Consider the following 21,049-nt stretch of genomic DNA (forward strand, 5'->3'; position numbering starts at 1 on the left):
GTCTAAGTTAGGCGAGTGAAGTAAAGTTTCACATGTTTCTTTATAAATTTCTTAATGTTTCTTTATTGACCTTTTTAGTTATCTTACACCAGCTACTTAGGTGGCGTTTTTTGGAATTGTCAGTTATTGTTTAATTTGAGCTTAATGTACTGAAGATGCCTGTGACACACAGGTGAAAATTATACTATTAAATAATCTTTTTACGTCAGTTTTTCCGTTATTAATTTTGTATTTATATGTCTGCTCACGGTTTGCCATTATTAAAACTTATCTTGTATAACCTTTTCCAGGAAGTGTTCCGAGAAGAAAAACTTCTGAAAATATTGCTCAAATGACAACTTTTTTATCTTAAAATTTCACACGATAACACTAGGAAATGAATGACTCATGTTTATTCAAAGACCATACATTTCGATCTGAAAGTTATAGGTCATCATCAGTAGCAGTAGGATATAAAGTAGAACTAGAACAATGGACTAATTTAAAACAGTGAGAGTCGCGTGATTTATACATAAACCAGGCAAAGCAATAACCAAGGAAACATTGTATTATTAATTAATCGTATTCGTTAATTAAAAATTAATGGTGTGTGTGTGTGGTTAGAATAAGACTTTTCCGTATTTTATTCAAATATTATCCACTCCTTTCCTTATCGTGTAATTTTTAAGAAACCTTATGGCCCGACTACCTCTAAAAGAACCATCAAATGCAACATTAAGAATGGTTCTGTCACATAGAATGCATCAACAGACGTGAATCAAGTGCTGGATGAACAGATCAAACGATCGCGACCCAAAGAAAAGCCATGATTAACACGAAGACAGTGACGATTATGGACATTATACACAATCATACAAACTTTGAAAGCCAGAAGTTGAGAGATCATGAGACAGGAGAAAATGTACAAAGAATTAAGTCCATCAAATTTTATAGTGAGTCTTCCAGTAAAGACTTTGGGGAAGCCAAAGTCTTGATTGGAAGGGTCACTAGGTCAAATGCCTACCGATTTCAAAAAGTTAGGGCTAAAGAGATCCTCTTTTTAGAGAATTAAAACACTTTCGAGGATTCCTTTTTATTTATTTATTATATATAAGCATGCATGCGAGATGTTCGATCTTTTAGGCACATCAGTGTGTGTGAACATATGCTTTACTCTCATTTTGATTGGCCATATTTCAAAGCCAAAGAAGTGGAGAAAGAAAATCGTGGACTTCGTAAATATAGATATGATTTTGGTATTTCATTAACGAGGGTAATTGTATGTCACTCCCAGCGATTTGTTTACACTTAATCTTGCGTGTTATCACCAAGGTTTGTCGCTTCCTCGTAAACGTGCATACGCTGGTGCAATACCAAGAAACAACCACATCTCGATCACTACTTGCATTGTTTCACGCCTGTGTGATATCTTCTAATACAGGACACGAGTATCTTAAACTTTCTGTTTGATAAATCTATTTATTAATGCTCTTGAAAGTGTGGATTTTGACCATTTAGACTGAACTTTCAAAATTATAAACTTAAAAAAATAACTGTGTTGAATCACTGTCTCTCCAGCCTCTAGAGGTGTGGTCCCATACTTTATCTGTAGGTACCATTAATAGCTTAACTGACATTTAGTATGGGTAGTTTCTTTTCCTTATTTTTATTATCCTGTCATAGTACACGCGTTCACGATTGATGCAACGTCTCTTGTATAGTTGATATGATTTGGCGCGCCGCCAACAGTAAATGGAAACTATTGTTTTTGCGTATTTCTCTACAAATGCAGTTGTGGTGTTGTGAAAAAATCTCTTGCGTGTTATCAGCAAGTGTGTTCATTTTATAAGATTCAACCGCTACGCCCATGTTGCTATAATTTCACTTTTAGTGAGGTCGTTGGCTGAGTTTTCTGTTTTTCTAGCCACACGTGTGATTATCTTGCCAACAGTTATTAACTATAATTATCACAGATTCGCTTGAAGAGCTACAATTTCAGATTACTGCCTCAATTTTTCTTGAAATTTCCCTATTGTTGTTTTGCTAAAAAAAAAAAAAAATATATATATATATATATATATATATATATATATATACACACACACACACACACACACACACCGGGTATGTGTTAACTTGATAAAAAGTCAAAAGAACTCTATTCTGCTAAATAACAATTATTTTAATTACGGAGTAAGAAGGGTTGATATTTGCCGATTAATTATATGACAGTGACCATTGAAATACTGTGAGGATTACTGAACTTTGTCGAAAAGTTATCGAATAGATACGATAACTCTTAAATTAATTAAAAAAGTATCGTTCTTTTTAATTTCTTTCACGCGTATCTTTATAGAATAATTTAAATTGAATCTATGCGTTCAGAATGTTGGCCTAATTCTCAGAACAGGTATTCAGGTCATGAACCTTATGCTACGCAATAGCTTTTGTAATATTGCTCTCTCCTCCCCCTTTCCTTTCGTATACGAACATGTACACAATAGCTAGACCAAGGCTTCTTCGAAAGAAGCGCCATGTGCGTCATAGAGCACTGTCAAGGTAGTTGCCTAAGATAAGCCTATCCAGCAACACGAGTTTATCCAAACGGCCTCTCACGCAATGTTTTCACTCCGAAGGCTAATGCGGAAAATTTCAAGTCTTAAGCTTTTCTTGGAACTGGATCGTTGAATGAAATTTCGACCTCGGAATTCCAGGACTTCATTCTGAACAAAGGAGCGAGAAGGCTTTCCTTTCCTCTCCCCCCCCCGTAAATAATAAGAAAAAAAAAGTTGACTCTAAACGTCATTTTATTCATTGTTTATTAATAGTTCAGGTGTAAGAATTGAGGCGGTGATAATTATTGTTATATTTCTGAACTATCATTTTTTAAAATCACAAGAAAGCTGTCTAGATATTTTCCTGTTTGAGCCAAGCTTCTTTTTTTCTTTTTGTTTAATTAATGTACTCCATGCATTCAAAATTTTCTGACGATTGGTTTCGAGTCGGCATATTAATATACAAATTAGAAAGTCCAAAATGTACACCTTCTATCCAAAAAAACAAACCGAACTTTTCGAAAATAGAAGAAACTGTGGCGCCACCTGTTGTACCTCTTTGTTGTCGAAAGCCTCAACCTTCATTATGACATTTGTTTCAGTAGAAGCCGAGGTATAGTGCCAAGAGTGACAGTGTGTTTTGACGAACGGTCGGTCGTCACAATATCCATGCCGTATACGCGACGAATTCTGGCTATCAATCGCTTCAAAACTTCAAGATAAAACTCACCACTGACCGTTTGGCCAAGCGGAACGAATTCTTTGTGGATAACGCCCTTGGAATCGAAGAAACAAAGCAGCATTGTCTTTAGTTTTGACTTCTCCAAGCGACTTTTTTCCGGATGCCCCTCTTCTGGTGGTCTCCACTCAACACTCTGTCGCTTTGTTTCGGGCTCATACTCAAAACACACGTTTCGTCACCAGTAACGATAGTTTCAAGGAAGTTTGAGTCCTTACGAGAGGTTTTAATGAGGCCCTTGCAGTTTTCAATTCGATATTCGATATATTTTTTGGTCGTCGGTCAACTTGTGGGGAACAAATCGCGAATTCAATTTACGAAGGCCCAAACTCGTTCAAAATGTTGTGCACAGCTGATTTTGGACTCCGCAATTCATCTTCAATCAATCTCACGACGATTTCGGGTTTTCTTTGATGAAATCACGCACTTTTTGGATGTTAACTTCGCTCAGTCCAGTTTTTGGACGGCCCGGCTTTTCGTCGTCTTCAAGCGTCTCACGACCACTCTTTAAAATCACTTAAACCACTCGTAAACTTGAGTACGGAATAAGCATTCATCACCGTATGCTGTTTGAAGCATTTGGTGCGTTTCGGTAAAACTTTTACCAAGTTTAACACAAAAGTCAATCGCAGCTCTCTGCTTGAAACTCATTTTCCGACCGTTCGTCAAAACACAGTCACTCTTGGCACTATAACTCGGCTTCTAACGAAACAAATGTCATAAACAGTTTACACAACACTAATGAAAGCAGCCGCTTTCGACAACAAAAAGATACAATAGGTGGCGCCACTAGTTTCTTCTATTTTCGAAAAGTTCGGTTTCTTTTTGGATAGAAGGTGTATAAGAATTGCAGTTTCTTCAATAGATTGACGCCGACCACAACTACCTGTACAATATTGATCAGCTACTTGCTGCTACCACCCTCGAGCCAAAGAGTTAGATAAATAACTAAAACCGATAAGGGGTAGCTTCCGATGCTTTAAGAGCGCTACAGGAAAAGCATCCGCATATGTTTATCAGCGGTAGAAATTTTACGAATAGTTACTGGACTCTTGTTATGATGCATACATCCTCATAACTATTTGTCGAGTATGATTATCAACGGGAGCCCCCCCCCCCCCCAAAACTAAATAGTTCGGGAATAGAAATCCGTGACAGACTTCAAAATATCTTAAAAACCAGGCTTCCGGTGTTCCCCCCCCCCCCCTAAACCAACGGAAAAGCGCAAACATGCTGTTTACCATCTCCCTTTGTAACAGCAGCAGCTGCTTCTTAAATACCTGCAAAGCATATGCAGTACATACCGCACATAGAAAAGTATCCAGGGTATCTTTGTTCAGTGTTTACTATTCGGTTAGTGTTAATATAAGTGCCACTTAATTTTTTCTAACGCAAGGATTGAGAACTGCAAGTGGATACAATTTCGGCGCATGCAGTTCTAAATCCTTACGTTAACAAAAATAAATAAATAAATAAATAAATGGTATTTAGATTAGCACTTGAAAGAGACCTTTACGACTTTCTAGGCTTTTACCTCTTGCCGTTATTATGGCATCAAGATATACACTGAGTGGCCACTTTATTAGCAACAGCATTTGATAACGAGTAGAGACCTTTTGTTTGGTCTTTCTGTGTGGTGGTGCCACGATAGGTATCTGAGCTTTCTGAACAATGCAATGCTTCCTACTTTGTGGCGTTTCTACAGAACTGACCATCGTCTCTTTCAGCAAGACAATACACTGTCATATGGCTGCTGCTGTAACTGCGTGGTTTGTGGCGATGAACGTCACCACACATACTGGCCTCCACAGAGCCCTGATCTCAACCCCATTTTGAACATCTGTGGAATGAACTGAAGCGTCGGGTTAGGTCAAGGGACGTTCTCCCCCACGACAGTTTAGGACCTCATTACATGCCTACAAGAAGAATAGTCCAAAATTCCCATTTATCGGTATCGTACGTTAGTGGAAAGTATGCCCCTTAGGATTGTTATGGTCTTCGCAGCTAAAGGAAATCCTGCATCTTATTAAGTTGCGTGCCATGGCTGTCAATCAATCCTAGCAAGACAAAGATTATGGTTATCAAAGTAAATACAAACAGGGAAGCTCTTGAGAAACAAGTTTACCTTAATGGAGAAAGAATTGAGGAAGTCAGCAAGCCGTTCTTCTCTGACCTTGTGCATTAATGAGCTGTTCCCGTCCTTAGAACTGCCATTAGCTTGAAGTTGTCTGGTTATTATGTCACTCCTTGTACATCCTAAACGCTGTTGCGAGATACTGGCATGTCTGGCACCGACAATCACACCATGTTCAGTCACTTAAGTCACGACTTGTACCCATTCTGGTGCATCAAACAAATAATGGAACCGTCAGGTGCCTGTGTGCCTGATTTATATGGCATGGTGTAGCCACGTGACTCATCACTTCAGGAACGGTGTATTTTCCTAAATAGAGAGGTGTAGCTAAAGTGACCACTTCATATATATATTATTATTATTATTATTATTATTATTATTATTATTATTATTATTCCTGATACCTCCAAGGAGTCCGAAGACTCATCGTGGGAGGACATCTACAATTCTCTCTACACCTAACCTCTACTACGAATCATCTCCATCAACGCCATCTACCGCCCACTTCCAACACCACCACAACTAGTAATTTTTGTCTGTAAATTGCGTGTGTTCTGATGGGCCGATTTGTATGTATGCGGGATGAAAAACCCGAGTTTCCGGGAGAAAAAACCCTGCTATATTATATATTACTAATAAACGTTTATAGTAAAATGTTTCTTTCAACAAAATTAATGATGTCAAAATTTTCATTTGTGAATGAATTATAGGCAAGGTGCGTTGTCTTAAATGGTTATTCATATACACCATTTAATGTTTTTTTTTTTTTAATGATTTAAATTTTTCAAATCTGAGCCGAGCGATAGCGAACAAATAAAGAAATCCGAAGACCTCCTTCCGCCCACTGAAAAGAAGCTTTGAAGGATGACATCGCTTTCGAAATCTTGACAATCTCATCAGCTTTTTTTTTTTTTTTTTTTTTAATTCGTGTCTGGCGTGTTTCATCAGTTCAGTTTGCTTTAACTCTTCATCCTAATAACTGATTCATTATAAAGATTAACTTTGCATTGGTTTCATGAATTTTTCACTCTGATTTTTTTTTTTTTTTTTTTTTTTTTTTTGCTATCAACACACGAAAAGAGAACTGTATTTCGGTTTAGTTTTATATTTTACGTACTTCAGATTATGTTGCCAGGTTGGCCGAGTGGTTAGCGTATCCACTTCCAGCTAAGAGGCTACGGGTTCGAATCCCGCCAGGGGCATGGATGTTTGCGATTGTCCTACTAACGATTTACCATATGTACACACAGATGCGAGATCCTTCGACACTTCTGCGCATGTCAGAAGAAGGAAAATCCATTCCGATATTAGGGTAATCAATGCGTTTCGTGGGATGAGTGTTTATTATTATACGTCGGCAAATTAGCTTTTCATTTTATGAAAATTCCAGTTCTTAAAGTGGTAACTATTTTGCTTGTACAACAGTTGGAAAATGTACGTATAAAGCACGTGATTTCGCGTATTGGTGACCAATTCGTACAACCTTTATTTTTTTCTCCCCTTCAGCATGAATTGACTATTCTTGGCACATTGCCAAGAATAGTCCATGCTGAATAAGTTAGTTATGTTGCAAAATAAGGTTAGTTATTTTGCAAAAATAACTAACCTATTGTCGTAGCGATTTATGTGATTGCCACGGTTCTATAATATGAGAGAATAACAAACTAATCTTTTGCTGACAATCCAACACTATTATTTTGAATAAACGCTTTTTACTCGCTTGTTTTTGTTCTTTAGCTTGACAGTAAATTATTCGAATTGTCTTCCTCTTTAAAAAAATGAAAGTATCGGCAGCTGGCTATTTACTGGCAGATGTGCACACATTATGCAATCATGCTGATTTCTCTCCTGCACGCAGGAGGTGTATTTATGAACTAGCATTTTCTTTGCGCAATTCTTAGATTCTGTTTGAAGCTAAACCCAAGCAAAAAAAAAAAAAAAGTAAATAAGAGGTACAGTATTATTTAAAGACTAAGTCAGAGAAAGAATGCATTCTTGTTGGAGGAGGGGGGGGGGGAGAATACTCGGCTGTTTTGAATTTTCCTTGAACGTGTAGTTACTAGGGTAACTGAATCCGTCTCATTAACAATTGCAACTCTAAAACGATCAGCGAGCGAGTGAAAGAGTGAGAAACAATTTAAAAGACGCGTGCTACGGCAACATTTTTACTCATGAATAATAATTATTTTCTGGTGCTTCCGTTTAGGAAGGGAACTATGCTTTGTTATCGTAGCGGTTTAATCCTTTGTCTTTTACCCTCCAAGAAAGAAAGAAAGAAAACACAGCGTAATTTCTATTCAAGGGAACTACTTTAGAAATAATGAGCCGGAATACTTAATATCTTCTGTGGTATAGTAACAAAAGAATATCGTAGTTGTTGTGGTGTTATTAGTGCCAAATCCAATGTCAAGAAGCAAATATAGGATTAACATTAGAACACAGAAACAGAATCCTCACGAGCAAAATGCTCTTGTTGGCCTCATAAATATTACCAAAGTAGTAATGAAAGTAACTTTTCACAGTCAAGGTATTTCATCGAATACATAAAGTGATCATTCCCAATGAAACTTTTGTACCTAAATACAAACTACAAAAGAATGCTAGACTGAAGTTTGCCCGAAACAATGAACACCTTGTTCTTCATGATCATCTGCAAATTTAGACATTAAACTTAATTCCACGACCCAGTACCATAGATTAAAATGAAGAATAACACTGAACCAAATACTTACCGTTGTGAGACCCCCCCCTCTTTCTTTCACTAGTTACGGAAGCCAATTAGAAACAACTACGTTGCCTTCCCTAACTACTCTTCCAACGACTTCAGTGTCTTACTCTAATGCCAGAATTCCCCAGTTTGTAAATAACACGATTTTTGGTCAAGTATCAAATGTTGTACTAAAATCCCAATATATGATGCGGAAAATAATTTCTGCATCTTAATTCCTTGGTATGATAAGTGAGTTTGATCACCATAACTCGTATTTAGCATTTTTGCGATTCGCTTACACGTTTATTGATATTTAAATATCAATAAACGTATTATTCTACTCAGAATAAGTTAACTTTCTGACGTGTACACTTATCACTTTTTTTTTTTTTTTTTATCCTCCTTCATGAATTTGGAATACCATTCGACCTTCCTTATTCTTATAAATCCTGCGAAGCTATTATTAATTTCACGATCTCCTTGTGTGATATAACCGCAATGAGATATATCTATGGAGTCTTAGATATATCTCATTATATATCTAATCCCCCCCCCCTCCCCATTATCGTAACGTTTGCGCCTTCTCCCTGGACCATGGCATCGGAGTGATTTTTCTTTCCAGTTTTCGCCTATCACTCTACCTACCATCCACACAACTTAGCTGGAAACAAGATTCATAATTCAATGTTAAATTAATCAACGCACTTATGTGCATTTCGCAAAATATTTATTGGATTGTTTTGGCTCTCCGTATATGCGTGCATCTGAAATATGCATGCATATTTCAGATGCACGCATACGTCACCGTACGACATGAATACGTCACCGTACAAAATGCTGTTATGAAATGGATCTTTTAAATGATTATTTTCAGTTTACCTCAGTCACATGTGAGCATTATTTTAGGTGTTAGGTCAAGACTAAGCAAAACATAAGAACGCGAAATGCCAGACACACCACAGACGACGAGCTTGGTGCAAGTGTACCCAAGCGAGAAACTTGATAAACAAAAACAGCTGATAAGCGTTCCATTGCACTAGTATTTGCGACTCGAATGCATCTGTTTATGTGTGTGCGCGCGCACACACACACTGTATTCTGTTTGCGAATTTCATTCTCATACGCAAATTTATATACAGACTTATGCATACAGAATTCGACAGATGCGCTCGCCCGTGGCGAGTAGTGAATACTGAACATAAATTAATAAAACTTGTTAAACAAAATCTTTTTAACTTTAAAGAACACAGCTGCAGCATCACTGTTTTGTTTTTTTTTTTGTTTTTTAAAGTAATCTTATTGTGTAATCTTATTAAGCAAGAGATTCGTAAGAAAAGGACGATGTGGAAGGAATGCCGTTTGCATAAGGATGACGTCCGTTATGAACGTTATAAGCAGCAGGCTAGAATAGTCACAACTGTTGCACGGAAAGCAAAGCTGATTATGAAAAGAAACTGGCTCTGCATGCTAAAGACAACCCACAAGAATTCTATCAATATGCTGCAAGTAAAAGAAAGAATAAATGTGAAAGAATACCTCTTCTAAATCCAGATGGAGTGAGGGTTACTGATGCAGAAGAGGTTGTTCAGTTAATGAGTGCCCATTTCGTTAAAAGCTATCAACCTAGTGAACGCAATATTGAGCTCCATGTTACTTCTTCAATAGATGAAGAAACGCAGGTGTGTGAGGATGAGGTATTTGAGCTGTTGCATAAACTGAATAAAAATTCAGCAATAGGGGACTGATGAAATATCAGCATGTGTGCTAAAAAAGTGTTCAAGCTGAATTGAATTCCTTTGACCAGGATGTTTAATATGAGTCTCAGAACAGGGAAGATTCCACAGGAATGTATGGTAATTCCATTGCATAAGGGTGGTGCAAAGACCGATGTATCAAACTATAGACCAATTAATATCTCAGGAGTGGTGGTGAAGATTTTAGAAAAATTAATTAGGGCCTGCATTCAGAAATGGGTTGACAGTCCCTACTTTGCAATGAACAACATGGATTTACTAAGGGAAGGTCATGTTTAGCAACTTGCTCACATTCTATGACAATGTTACTATTGAACTAGACAAGGGAAATGGATGCACCATGATACTTTTGGATTTTGCTAAGGCTTTTGACAGAATACAACATGACAGACTGCTGCATAAATTGGAGAAAATGGGTTTGGGTTATACAACATTAGCATGGATAAGAGGATGGCTGATTGACAGATATCAAAAAGTGGTATATGGGGGATCTGAGTCTGCAAGGTTTAAGGTAACAAGTAGTGTACCACAAGGATCAGTGCTTGGTCCACTGTTATTCAATCTGTACATTAATGATATTGGGAAGGATTTGACAAGCAACATACAGTTATTTGCTGATGATGCAAAGATAGGCAGGGCAATCATGAATGCTGCTGATATGCAGTCCTTGTAGAATGATTTGAATAAGCTGGAATTGTGGGCATGGGAAAATGAGTGTCAGTAAATGTAAAGTCATTCACTTCGGCATGATTACCTATCCAATGTCGTATTATATTGTGGGATTAGGCTAGAAGAAACTGATGAGGCTAGGGATCTTGGAGTGTTAATAGATAGGAAGTTGAAGTTCAGGGGCCATGTGGCAAAGATTCCAAATACAACTCAAAAGATAATTGCAATGCTCAAATGAACGTTCACATGTAAAGATAAGGATGTTATTTTGCCTCTTTATAAGGCCTTGATAAGACCTCACTTGGACTATTGTGTGCAGGTCTGGTCTCCTTTTTTCCGATGTGATTCTGATATATTGGAGAGAGTACAAAGGAGAGTGTTAAAAATGATATCAGGATTGTGGAATACTGATTGTGAAGACAGGTTGAGAATTTGTAGATTGCAGACACTAGCAAATAGGAGAAAGAGGGGTGATATGATTGAGACTTACAAGCTGAAAGGGCCATACAAGATTTCAGTTGAGGGAATTTTTCAATTTATGGAGTGTGGGGAAAGGACGAGAGAGCATCCTTGAAAGCTGAGAATGAAGGCTGCCAAGAAGGGTGTAAGATCCAGATTTTTCTCTCAGAGGGTGGTGCATGATTGGAATGGATTGCCATTGGATGTTGTGAGTGCAAGCAGTGTGAATGAATTCAAGAATAAGTATGATAGCTGGTGTGTGTAGTATGTGGCCTCCCTCAATGAGTCTCTGACTCCCTGGAGGTCTCTCTTAATAATAATAATAAATAATAAAAGGCGGTTGGGAAGGCCTTGAGCTAGTACATTTTAATTTTCTTATCATTATATCTACGCAAATTTAATGCACTTTATCTCATAAGCTCACCTTGAGTGACTAGACATATCTGTGATATGTATACTACTTTACCTGCTTATGCCTGTTCAACTAATAAATCTAGCAGATGCTTGCTAAAACATCTACTTCTAATTACAATATTTCTTATTTGCATTAAAAAAAATTGAAACTAGACACCAACTTTTGTTCATTTATACCAAGCTTTCATTATTTAAAATTCTAAAAGGTTTGTGGTGGTTTCCTTATTTTTAAACTTTGTGTGTGTGTGTGGTGGTGGAGGGGGGGGGGATTATGAACCTGGAATTGCAGAATTACAACAATGAACAATATTTCAGTAAGTTGACTCATTCACAGTATTGATGCTAAGGTTTTGCAACTTCTCTTGGAGAATATATGTATATTTATAAGTAAATGTTATTAGAAAATCTTCATTTAAACTCTAGATTACCAAATTATTTTTAAACATTTTATTTGTATTAATTATTTTAAACTGCAATTTGATGATAATAATCAGTTATATTTTACATTATTTCTTGTTTTGATTAATTTTGTTACCATTCAATTATTATTCCATGCATAATATTCAAACAAGAAATTAAATCAAAAATTGCATTCAGGGAAATTCAAATTATAAATATTGACCGAAACATAAAATTGAGATCCTTATTTAATAAAATTACCGAGACACAAAATGCTGGTTTTCTTGATGGATATTTCTTATTTGTATTTAAAGGAAAAAGAAAAATTATGGAAGAACAACCACATTCATTTTATAAAAAGTATTTGGTAAATGATTTGCTAAGCATAACTAACTTAGGGAAAAATATTTTAGTTCTAACCAACAGTTAAAAACACAAATGCATGTCTTCTGTTGCATGATTTTAAAAATATCAGTGTTGCCTTATGTTATTGTTACTGTGTCTGGCATAGCAGATGAATGCCAGACACAGTAACAATAAATGCCATTCAAACTGCAGATGAATGCCATTCAAACTGCATCGTGAATATCATTAAAGGTAAGTAGTAATGGTTGCTTTTTTTTGTGAACTATAGTTCTATTTATTTTGTTGCAAAATCTCCACATATTTACACTATTTTGGAATTACTTTTTTTTTTGTCAGTCTTTTAAATATCTGCAAATTAAAGATCAACTGAGACGAATACAGATTTATTCTCGAGGTCTTCATTAAATAAAGTCTACATCAAGTCTAAAGTCTAAATAAAGTCTAAAATAAAGTCTAAAGTCCACTTCAAGATATGCAGAATGTAATTATACCCTTATGGAAGTCATAATTTTTACCTGCAACTGACTGTAGTAATTAACTACAGAAATTGCCAGTTTGTGAACATTGCTATCTTTTATTTTTTGATAGAAACATTTGCAAAATGACTATTTCTCATAAAGTTATTTCCTCTTACTTGTGATAATACCCAAATGTGTTCAATTATGATCATATTTCTCTTCTTGTGCTGATGTACACATCTATCCTTTCCTGGCAAAGTATATTTGCCATAGTTTTGAGCCTTCATAGCTTATTCAGCATTAGGGAAAGACCCGGGTTTGAATCCTGTCTAGGAACTCGGAGAATCTTTTGCAAGAGCTTTTCAACTGAAGGTAAGTTAGTAGGTAGGGTACTTTTCCACTTAATTCACAAAATAGCTGTACTTTTCCACTTAATTCACTACTTCTCACCTGGCAACTGCTAACACCACAGAAATTGCTAATATCCTCCACTTGGGAAGCTACTTTTCCTACTTTAGCACTCTTACTTGCATGGAGAACAGTAAATGCCTGCATCACATTATTGTAACCTGAGAATTTATTTCTCCTGATTTCAAAATGCTTGCACATATGCCATGCTTCTAGAAAGCTCTTGTACAATTGCTGTTGTTATTCAGTTGTTATATATTAACCCTGAACAAATATCAGGGCTAATATGAATTTGTTCACTACAGTTCAAACTTCAGTAGTAATTCATCTACTTGTGAAGTAAAAACATTCAGGTTTATAAATTTGAAGTTTTATTTTAATTAATCACCATATATTTTATTCTCTTCTTTATCAGCTTGAGCATAATATTTCAAAATAGTAGTAGTATGCTATGTTGCTATTCAAAGTCAAGTCACAAAAAACTTAAAATAGCTAACTATAAAAACTAAGTGTGAATAATGTGTGTGTATGCGGGTGGTCTGAAACATTCTTGGCCTAACAATGAAAAAATGAATTTATAATTTGAATTTTTTTTTTTTTTTTCAACATAATCTCCCTTAAGACTAATACATTTAATCCAGCGATGCTCCAGCACCATTATCCCATCCCTGTAGTGATTCTCAGTAAGATCTGCAAAATACTTCTCTACAGCTGCAATCAACTCTTGATTCAAAGAAAAATGAATTTTAGTTTTGGGAAGAGATAGAAATCAGGAGGAGCCAAATCTGAGGAATAGGGTGAATGTTCCAAAAATTCATAGTGCAGATCCCTTAATTTTCCCATTGCCAAAACACCTTTGTTGGGCAGGTGCATTGTCCTGATGAAAGATGATTTTTTTCTTTTGCAAACCAGGTCTTTTCTCATGAATTTTTTCATCTAGTCTGGTTAAAAGATTGGAATAATATTCCCTGGTTATTGTTTTACCTTGTTCAAGATAATTAATAAACAAAATGGCTTTAGCATCCCAAAAACACCGATGCCATGACCTTTCCTGCTGATGGAACCGACTTTGTCTTCTTTGGCGCTGAACAACCAGCTTCTGTCCACTGTTTTGACTGCTGTTTGGATTCTGGTGTGTAATGGTGAATCACAGTCTCATCCTTAGTAATAAATCGATGCACAAATTCAGTTTTATTCTTGTTAAAACACTCCAAGCACTGTTCAGAGATTTTCATGCGAGCGAGTTTTTAATCTGCTGTGAGCAAGCATGGCACCCATCTTGTGCAAAGGTTTTTCATTTGCAATTCTTCATGCAAAATATATCCTACATGTTCTTTTGAAATGCCTATAGTCTCAGCAATTTCACGCACTTTGACTTGCCGGTCATCCAATACCATATCGTGCACCTGATTGCTGGTGTTGTTACACTTTTTGGACGTCCTTCACATGGATCATCTTCAAGGCTGGTACAGCCACGTTTAAACTCGGCAGCCCATTTCTTAATTGGTGAAAATGAAGGAAAAGAGTGCCCATAAACTTCTATGTACTTCAAATAAATTTCTTTTGGCATTAAACCTTCTTTTACAAAGAATTTTAACCGCATGATACTCAATTTTATCCATTTCAAGGGATACAGACAACACTTTTGCTTCAGACAGCTGTATAAAACAAACTACTTGATAGAATGACTTGCAATTTCACATGGATGCTTATGACAGATGTATCAACTTAGAAAAAAAAATCTTGCGGATAGTGTTGCCATCTATGGTCGAGGCCGAAAACTTTTCAGACCACCCCCATATTTTACATTTTTTAGCTTTTATTATTGTGGTTTCCCCCGACCCCTTTCTTTGCTAGTTTTAATTGAAAAATGATAGTAGGCTGATGGGGACATATCTTACAATATGGCTCAAAGATAGTATAACAAATTAAGGTGAACTTAAGTTTGTCATAGAAAAGATAATTTATGTTCAAAAATTTGGTTGAGATGACCCAATGTAGATAATTTTTAAAAGAACAAAAAATGCTTGATTTAGATTATTGTCTGGATTCTGAGAAATAAAGTGAGAAAAATAATTAATTCCAGAACTATTACTGTTAAAAAGCAAAAGTATATATTTTATAATGCCATTCCATCACTGTTTGTAATGTAGTTTTGAAATTAACTGATGTTCGACCTATTTCTTGGAAAGGAGACAGATCTTTAAAGTTGCTATTCTATTGATCTTAAATTCTTTCTACAATAATAAAAGAATCCATTATCAGTCATATTTTGTTCCATCTGAAAGCTTCATCTAATATTTAATTACTATCTTGTGTGACAAGATAAGTTCTTTAGGATGGCATATAAATGCCTCTGTAATGCAATTGGAAGAACAATGGTACATTGTACCCTTCAATTGGAAAAGGCCAAAGTTCAATTCTTGTTGTGATGAGATGAATCTTTATTTGGGCTTTTTCAATTGAAGGTGAATTAGCCTATCTCATATGGAAGTAGCAGGGTTTTTTTCTTCCTGAACCTCAGCCTATGTATTGACAAATCCAGCCATGAGAACACGTGCAAATTATAGAAAAAAAATGCTAGTGGTAGTGGTGGGCAGTAGGTGCCATTGTGTGTAAACGATGATGGCAGTGACATTCTGTATAGTTGGTGGATTAAGTGGTGGAGACAGAGAGTTGTAAGTGCCCTTCCTTGATGAGTCCTTAGACTCCTTGGATGTGTCATATGATAATAATATCACATAGCTACTCATTGTTTTACAGCCTTTATGTGACTATACTGCTATGAATTAATTGCACGTTGTTATCTGATTATAATCCAAACTTTTTAATACTGTATGATTGAATGACATTATGATGTTGTAATATGTTATTACAATAAGTTAATTTACAATATGTGTAATATATAATTATTAATATCTTACAGGAATGAAAATCGCTATGTAAAAACACTTTGGAAAAATGTCAAGGTTGGTGATATTGTACATCTCTCTTGTAATGAGGTCATTCCAGCTGACATATTGCTTATCAGATGTAGTGAAGAGCAGGGTCTTTGCTACATAGAAACTGCCAATTTGGATGGTGAAAGTAATCTCAAGCAAAGAGAAATAGTTAGAGGATATGCATCTCAGGTATACACTATCAATGTTCACAACTGTTTTTATATCAAATTTTTAACTATATATTTAAATTAGTCTATAATAAGTTTTAACTAAGCAGGATTATATAACTAAAGCCTTAAAAGTAGTGCTGAATTTAACACGTTCGCTGCCAACTACGAGTATACTCATAGTTGGTATATGAGCCTCACACACCAACTACGAATGTACTCTTATGTCGATTACTGACCTCCTATGCCAAGCACGGATTAACCTATAGTATAAGCACGTTAATTTGAACCCTTGGCTTGTGAATAAAATGGAGAGCACGTCTGGGGGCTTGGTAAAAGGAAAATAATTTCAGCAAAAGTATAGTATATTATAAGAGGTATTGTTGTGTGAACTGTGTATTTATTAATGCAAATAAAACAATTTTTTGAAGTTTTTTCAACATATACATATATTTATATATGATATATCATCATCTGAGTCATCACTAGAGTCGTCTGTAGGATTATAATCATCTTCGGAATCAGGACCAAATAATTCATTCCATTCATCATCGCTCATATTAGTGTAAGTTTCTAATTCTTCATCAGTAAGCTTTCTTTTACTGGCCATGGCATAATTGAAGGTTTTTATTTAGATAATTTTAAATAATTGTAAGACTTGACGCAATAAACCTTACTGCACTGAATGCTGAACGTCGCTGACTCTGAACTCAAGTTACACAGTGGTCAGCGCATGTAAGACATAGGTTGGGGTTATACAAGATTACCCGTAGTTGTCGTATGAAACAAAATTCTGTATGATAAACCAGCTACGAGATAACTCATACTGACCTTGTAGAAGTGAAAGTGCTTGGCATGCAGTAACAAACTATGTCAGAGGAGCGTGGTAGCGAACATGTTAATTTTAAAATATTATTGATATTCTTTACCTAGCAGCAGCTAATTACAACACTCTTGAAGTAGATTTTTAGTACCCTTTTGTTCCTATATATTGATGCTATGATACAGTGAAAAGAAAACAAAAGTTTTATTTTGGGCAAGCCTGGCTAATTTCTGGAAAATCCTAACTCATCACTGCAAACTCATCCCAAATATTCATCTTTACAAAACCATCAGGCAAGCTGTATTTACATACATAGTTCTCAGACATGAAATTGCATGTTGAGTAGTGATGTTTCATGTCTGAGAACTATATATTTATTATAATACTCAAAGGTAAGTTTTGGGACAACTTACCTTTGAGTATTATAATATGCATATGACCATATCCTCAGTACTGTCGTTTTTGAAAAAAAAAGCAAAGCTGGCCAAGTCCTCTACTAGAAGCAGATTTGTGTCCCAACCACCTCAGATGAGGTGGTTGGGACACAAATTGAGATATCCCCCCCCTCATCTGTGTTCAAGACACTTGCTTTCTACAGACTAACGAATGAAAGCAGAGAAAGAATAAAGCTAAGAAAGCCATTTTTACAATATATAAAGTTTTCATGCACTACTGTGTACTTTGGCACATGGAACATATGTACCAATAAACATTTAGCAGTTGTGGTGCATAATAGAGCAGTTTGGCTCACTTTCATTTAATAACTTTATCTCCACGAGCTTATATCCATATTTATGTATGAACTATAACTATGATGAACAGCTGGTTTGTACCAGAAAACTGAAAGTGATAGCATTAAGATAATTTGTAAGGTATGTTTGAACCTTCTGAATATCAGTTATGATAAAATTAGAATTTAGAAAGAAATGTTTTTAGAATAAGAATTTGAATTTGTTGGTTGCTTCCTGGCCAGTGGATGTGACCAACAAACTAAAACCTTACAATCCCAGACCCCTATTTATAGATTTTCAAAAATCCACAAATAGGGGGGGTTATGGACTAAAATAGGGTATTTATGGACTTCCAAAAATCCATAAAAAGAATGTACCACTATGCCCAATTGCAGATGGTATAGATTCACCCACCTACAAATTAGCCAAACATTTACCCAGTGTTTTTTCATACTACTAGCAATACCTTTTCACACATTAAAAAGAAAATTCAGCCCATTTTAAACCCTCCTCAACACTGATCTAATGGTCAGTTTCAATGTCTCCTCCTTATTCATAAATGTCCCAGTTAAGGAGACCTTGATTCTAATCCAAGTAGAACTTCTTCTCAATATCACTATGAACTCAGGCTATTTTGTTTAGCTAGGAAAATTCTACAAACACAGAGAGAGAGAGAGAGAGAGAGAGAGAGAAAACAGCCATGAAGTCCTTGGCTAACTTTTTTATGGCGACATTTGAAAAGAATGCTCTAAATTCTTTCCCTACTATTTGGCTAAGCTATATAGACAATGTGTTTGCAATTTGAGCCACATGGCCTTGGACACCTTACACACTTTCCTATCTGATTTGAACAGCCAACATTCAAGAATCTCACACCAGAAATAGAAAGTAACAATAATCTGCCTTCCTAAACATCCACCAGGCAAAATTAATTTGCTCAGATAATACAGATCTCACCCACATAAACACATTTTTAACCCAGTGGCTACACCTCCCACCAGATTAAAAAAAAAAAAAAAAAGAAATCTGACACCATGTACCCATACCTCCCCCTTCCAAATATACATTACAGCAAATTTATCACCGTTCCTTATATTCGTGGCATCTCAAAAAAAAAAAAAAAAAAAAAAAAAGTGACCAAGATCTTAAAAAAGCACAATCTTGTGACCACTTATAAACTGCACAGAAAGCTAGCAATCCTTATCTGCTCCCCAAAGACCAGCTGAAACCACTTGAACCCTGCAGCTGCAACTGTTCGTATTATGGGAAAATAAATAGGCTAGCCAATATATGCATATCAGAACATCAGGACTACATCTCATGTAGTCCTAATGTTTTCCACCACTATGGCTGCTCAGAATTAGCAGACCATGCCCTGGATACCTAGCATGGGATCCATTATGAAAAAAAGCCACCTTACTCCACTGAAGCAATTTTAAATATGAGAGGCTTTTCCTCGAACCTGCTGCAGCCCTGACCAACTATCTCAGCCTAAACAAATATGGTTGTATCAAACTACCTCTCATCTTGGAAACCCTCACCTGCAGACATTCAGCCCAATGGCCAAGAATACCCGGCCAAAGCCAATTGGTGGTGTAATTGTAGGACTTTTGCCCAGCCAATATTAGTTTTAATTAGTAATAATAACTTTCTAAACAAAATCTTTTTTTTTTTTTTAACTTTAAGAAAACAGAAGAATATGCATAATATAAAGGACCATTCCACTAAAAAAATTAATGTAACAAATATTTAAAAAAAATAAAAATCAGTGTTTTTACTGTTGCTATTCTTATTGTTTATTGACTTATCCTTTTTTGGAATAGGTCTCACACAAAGAAATGTTCTCAAAACAGCACCATATCATCTGTTGACTTATTGGGACACATCATTAAAAAAATTGGGGTGGGGATCGGATGTCTTGACAGAGGCGTAGCTAGGGAGGGGTGGAGAGGGCAGTCAGCCCTAGGTGGCACTTTGAACCCTTTTGAACTTTTGCAGTTAATTCTAAAATACAGTCTCAAGAACTCATTTCCAAATATTATACTACTGCGAATTTTCCTCACAATTGCTGTAGGTGTTGCTAGTTGTGAGAAGAATTTTTCTAAATAAAATAGATGAAGAATTACCGACATTATTATGAAATAGACTTCGCCAATGTCATGATTTTGCTAATGGAAAAGTGAGAAAAATAACATTTTAGAATGTTGAAATTAAAGTTTTACTTCAAAAATAAACATAGTGTTTAATTTATTTCCCTATACGTCGTTTTGACTTTTTGTAATATTTTTGTTGTGTGGTGAGAGGGGTGGCAAACTCGGGGACTGCCCCGGGCAGCAAAGCTCTAGCTATACCACTGTGTCTTGGCAAATAGGATTTTGCATAATTTTTTGAGCCCTAAGTATAGATTTTTTTCTTAGTTAATTGATGAGTAAGAGAGATGATGTCATTAAGAATATCGCATACATTGCCTGTATATGAGTTCATGAAGCATGATGAGTAGCATGGGTTAAGTGGATCTCTTGCAGTGAGCCCTTGATTTATCTGGAGGGTCCTGTATTATGGTAATGATTAATTCACATTTGTTTCATGTTTCTTGATAGGATGATGTAATTGTCATTACATATTGGTCACCATGGAAATATGCTGTTACTTATTTCATTGGTGATGTGTGTTTGTGTTGGAAGCAAGTGCTCTCTGATCTCCATAATTTTGACTATTATTGCATTATATTATGTTATAGAAGTTATTCATCTTTGCTGGATTCTGTATAAAGAAGGATGAGTGGCATAGTTTAATTTTGCATAATTATTAGGGTTCATCTGTAATTTTATTTTTCTTGGGATGGGGTTTTTAAACTGGTGTAGTCACTCTCTGGGTTTTTTTTACTGGCATCAAATGCTTGTTTTGCTCACGTTTCCTTTCCTGTTCCAAAATGTTTTACTTGTTATGTTAATTTTCCATTCAGATGTTTTCAATGCTCCTGCCTATTTTCATAGTCTGGTTTTTTTTATTGCTTTTTCACACCAAATTTATTAGTATTATTATTATGTGACACCTCCAAGGACTCATCGCAGGAGAGCACTCTACTCCATGCTGCTACATATATCTAACCATCTCCACTACTTAATTCTATTGCTACACACAACTACCATCAGTGCCATCTACCACTCATCACCATCACTAGCAGTATTTGTAAAGTGTATGCGTGTGTGTTGAAGACCGATTTTGCCTGTATGTGGGATGAAAAACCTGAGTTTCCAGAAGGAAAAAACCCTGATACCAAATTTGTTACATCAGTTATTAGTTAAGGAATCCTGTAGATTTTTCCATTCTTAAACTCAG

The 21,049-nt window shown here is 35.8% G+C and overlaps 1 protein-coding gene across 1 annotated transcript in view; it reads left to right on the forward strand.

Moving 5' to 3' along the window:
- The window catches only part of LOC150100680 (phospholipid-transporting ATPase VD), a 292,342-nt gene that overhangs the window by 110,720 nt on the left and 160,573 nt on the right, over positions 1–21,049 (forward strand). Inside the window, exon 3 of the mRNA XM_090401109.1 lies at positions 15,971–16,175. Coding sequence (XP_090257235.1) covers positions 15,971–16,175 — 205 coding nt within the window. The remainder of the gene's footprint in view (positions 1–15,970; positions 16,176–21,049) is intronic.

This window comes from Typopeltis vanoorti, chromosome 12 (genome assembly GCF_054136105.1).
Source record: "Typopeltis vanoorti isolate ZY-2024b chromosome 12, IOZ_Tvanoo_1.0, whole genome shotgun sequence".
Classification (NCBI taxonomy): Eukaryota; Metazoa; Arthropoda; class Arachnida; order Uropygi; family Thelyphonidae; genus Typopeltis; species Typopeltis vanoorti.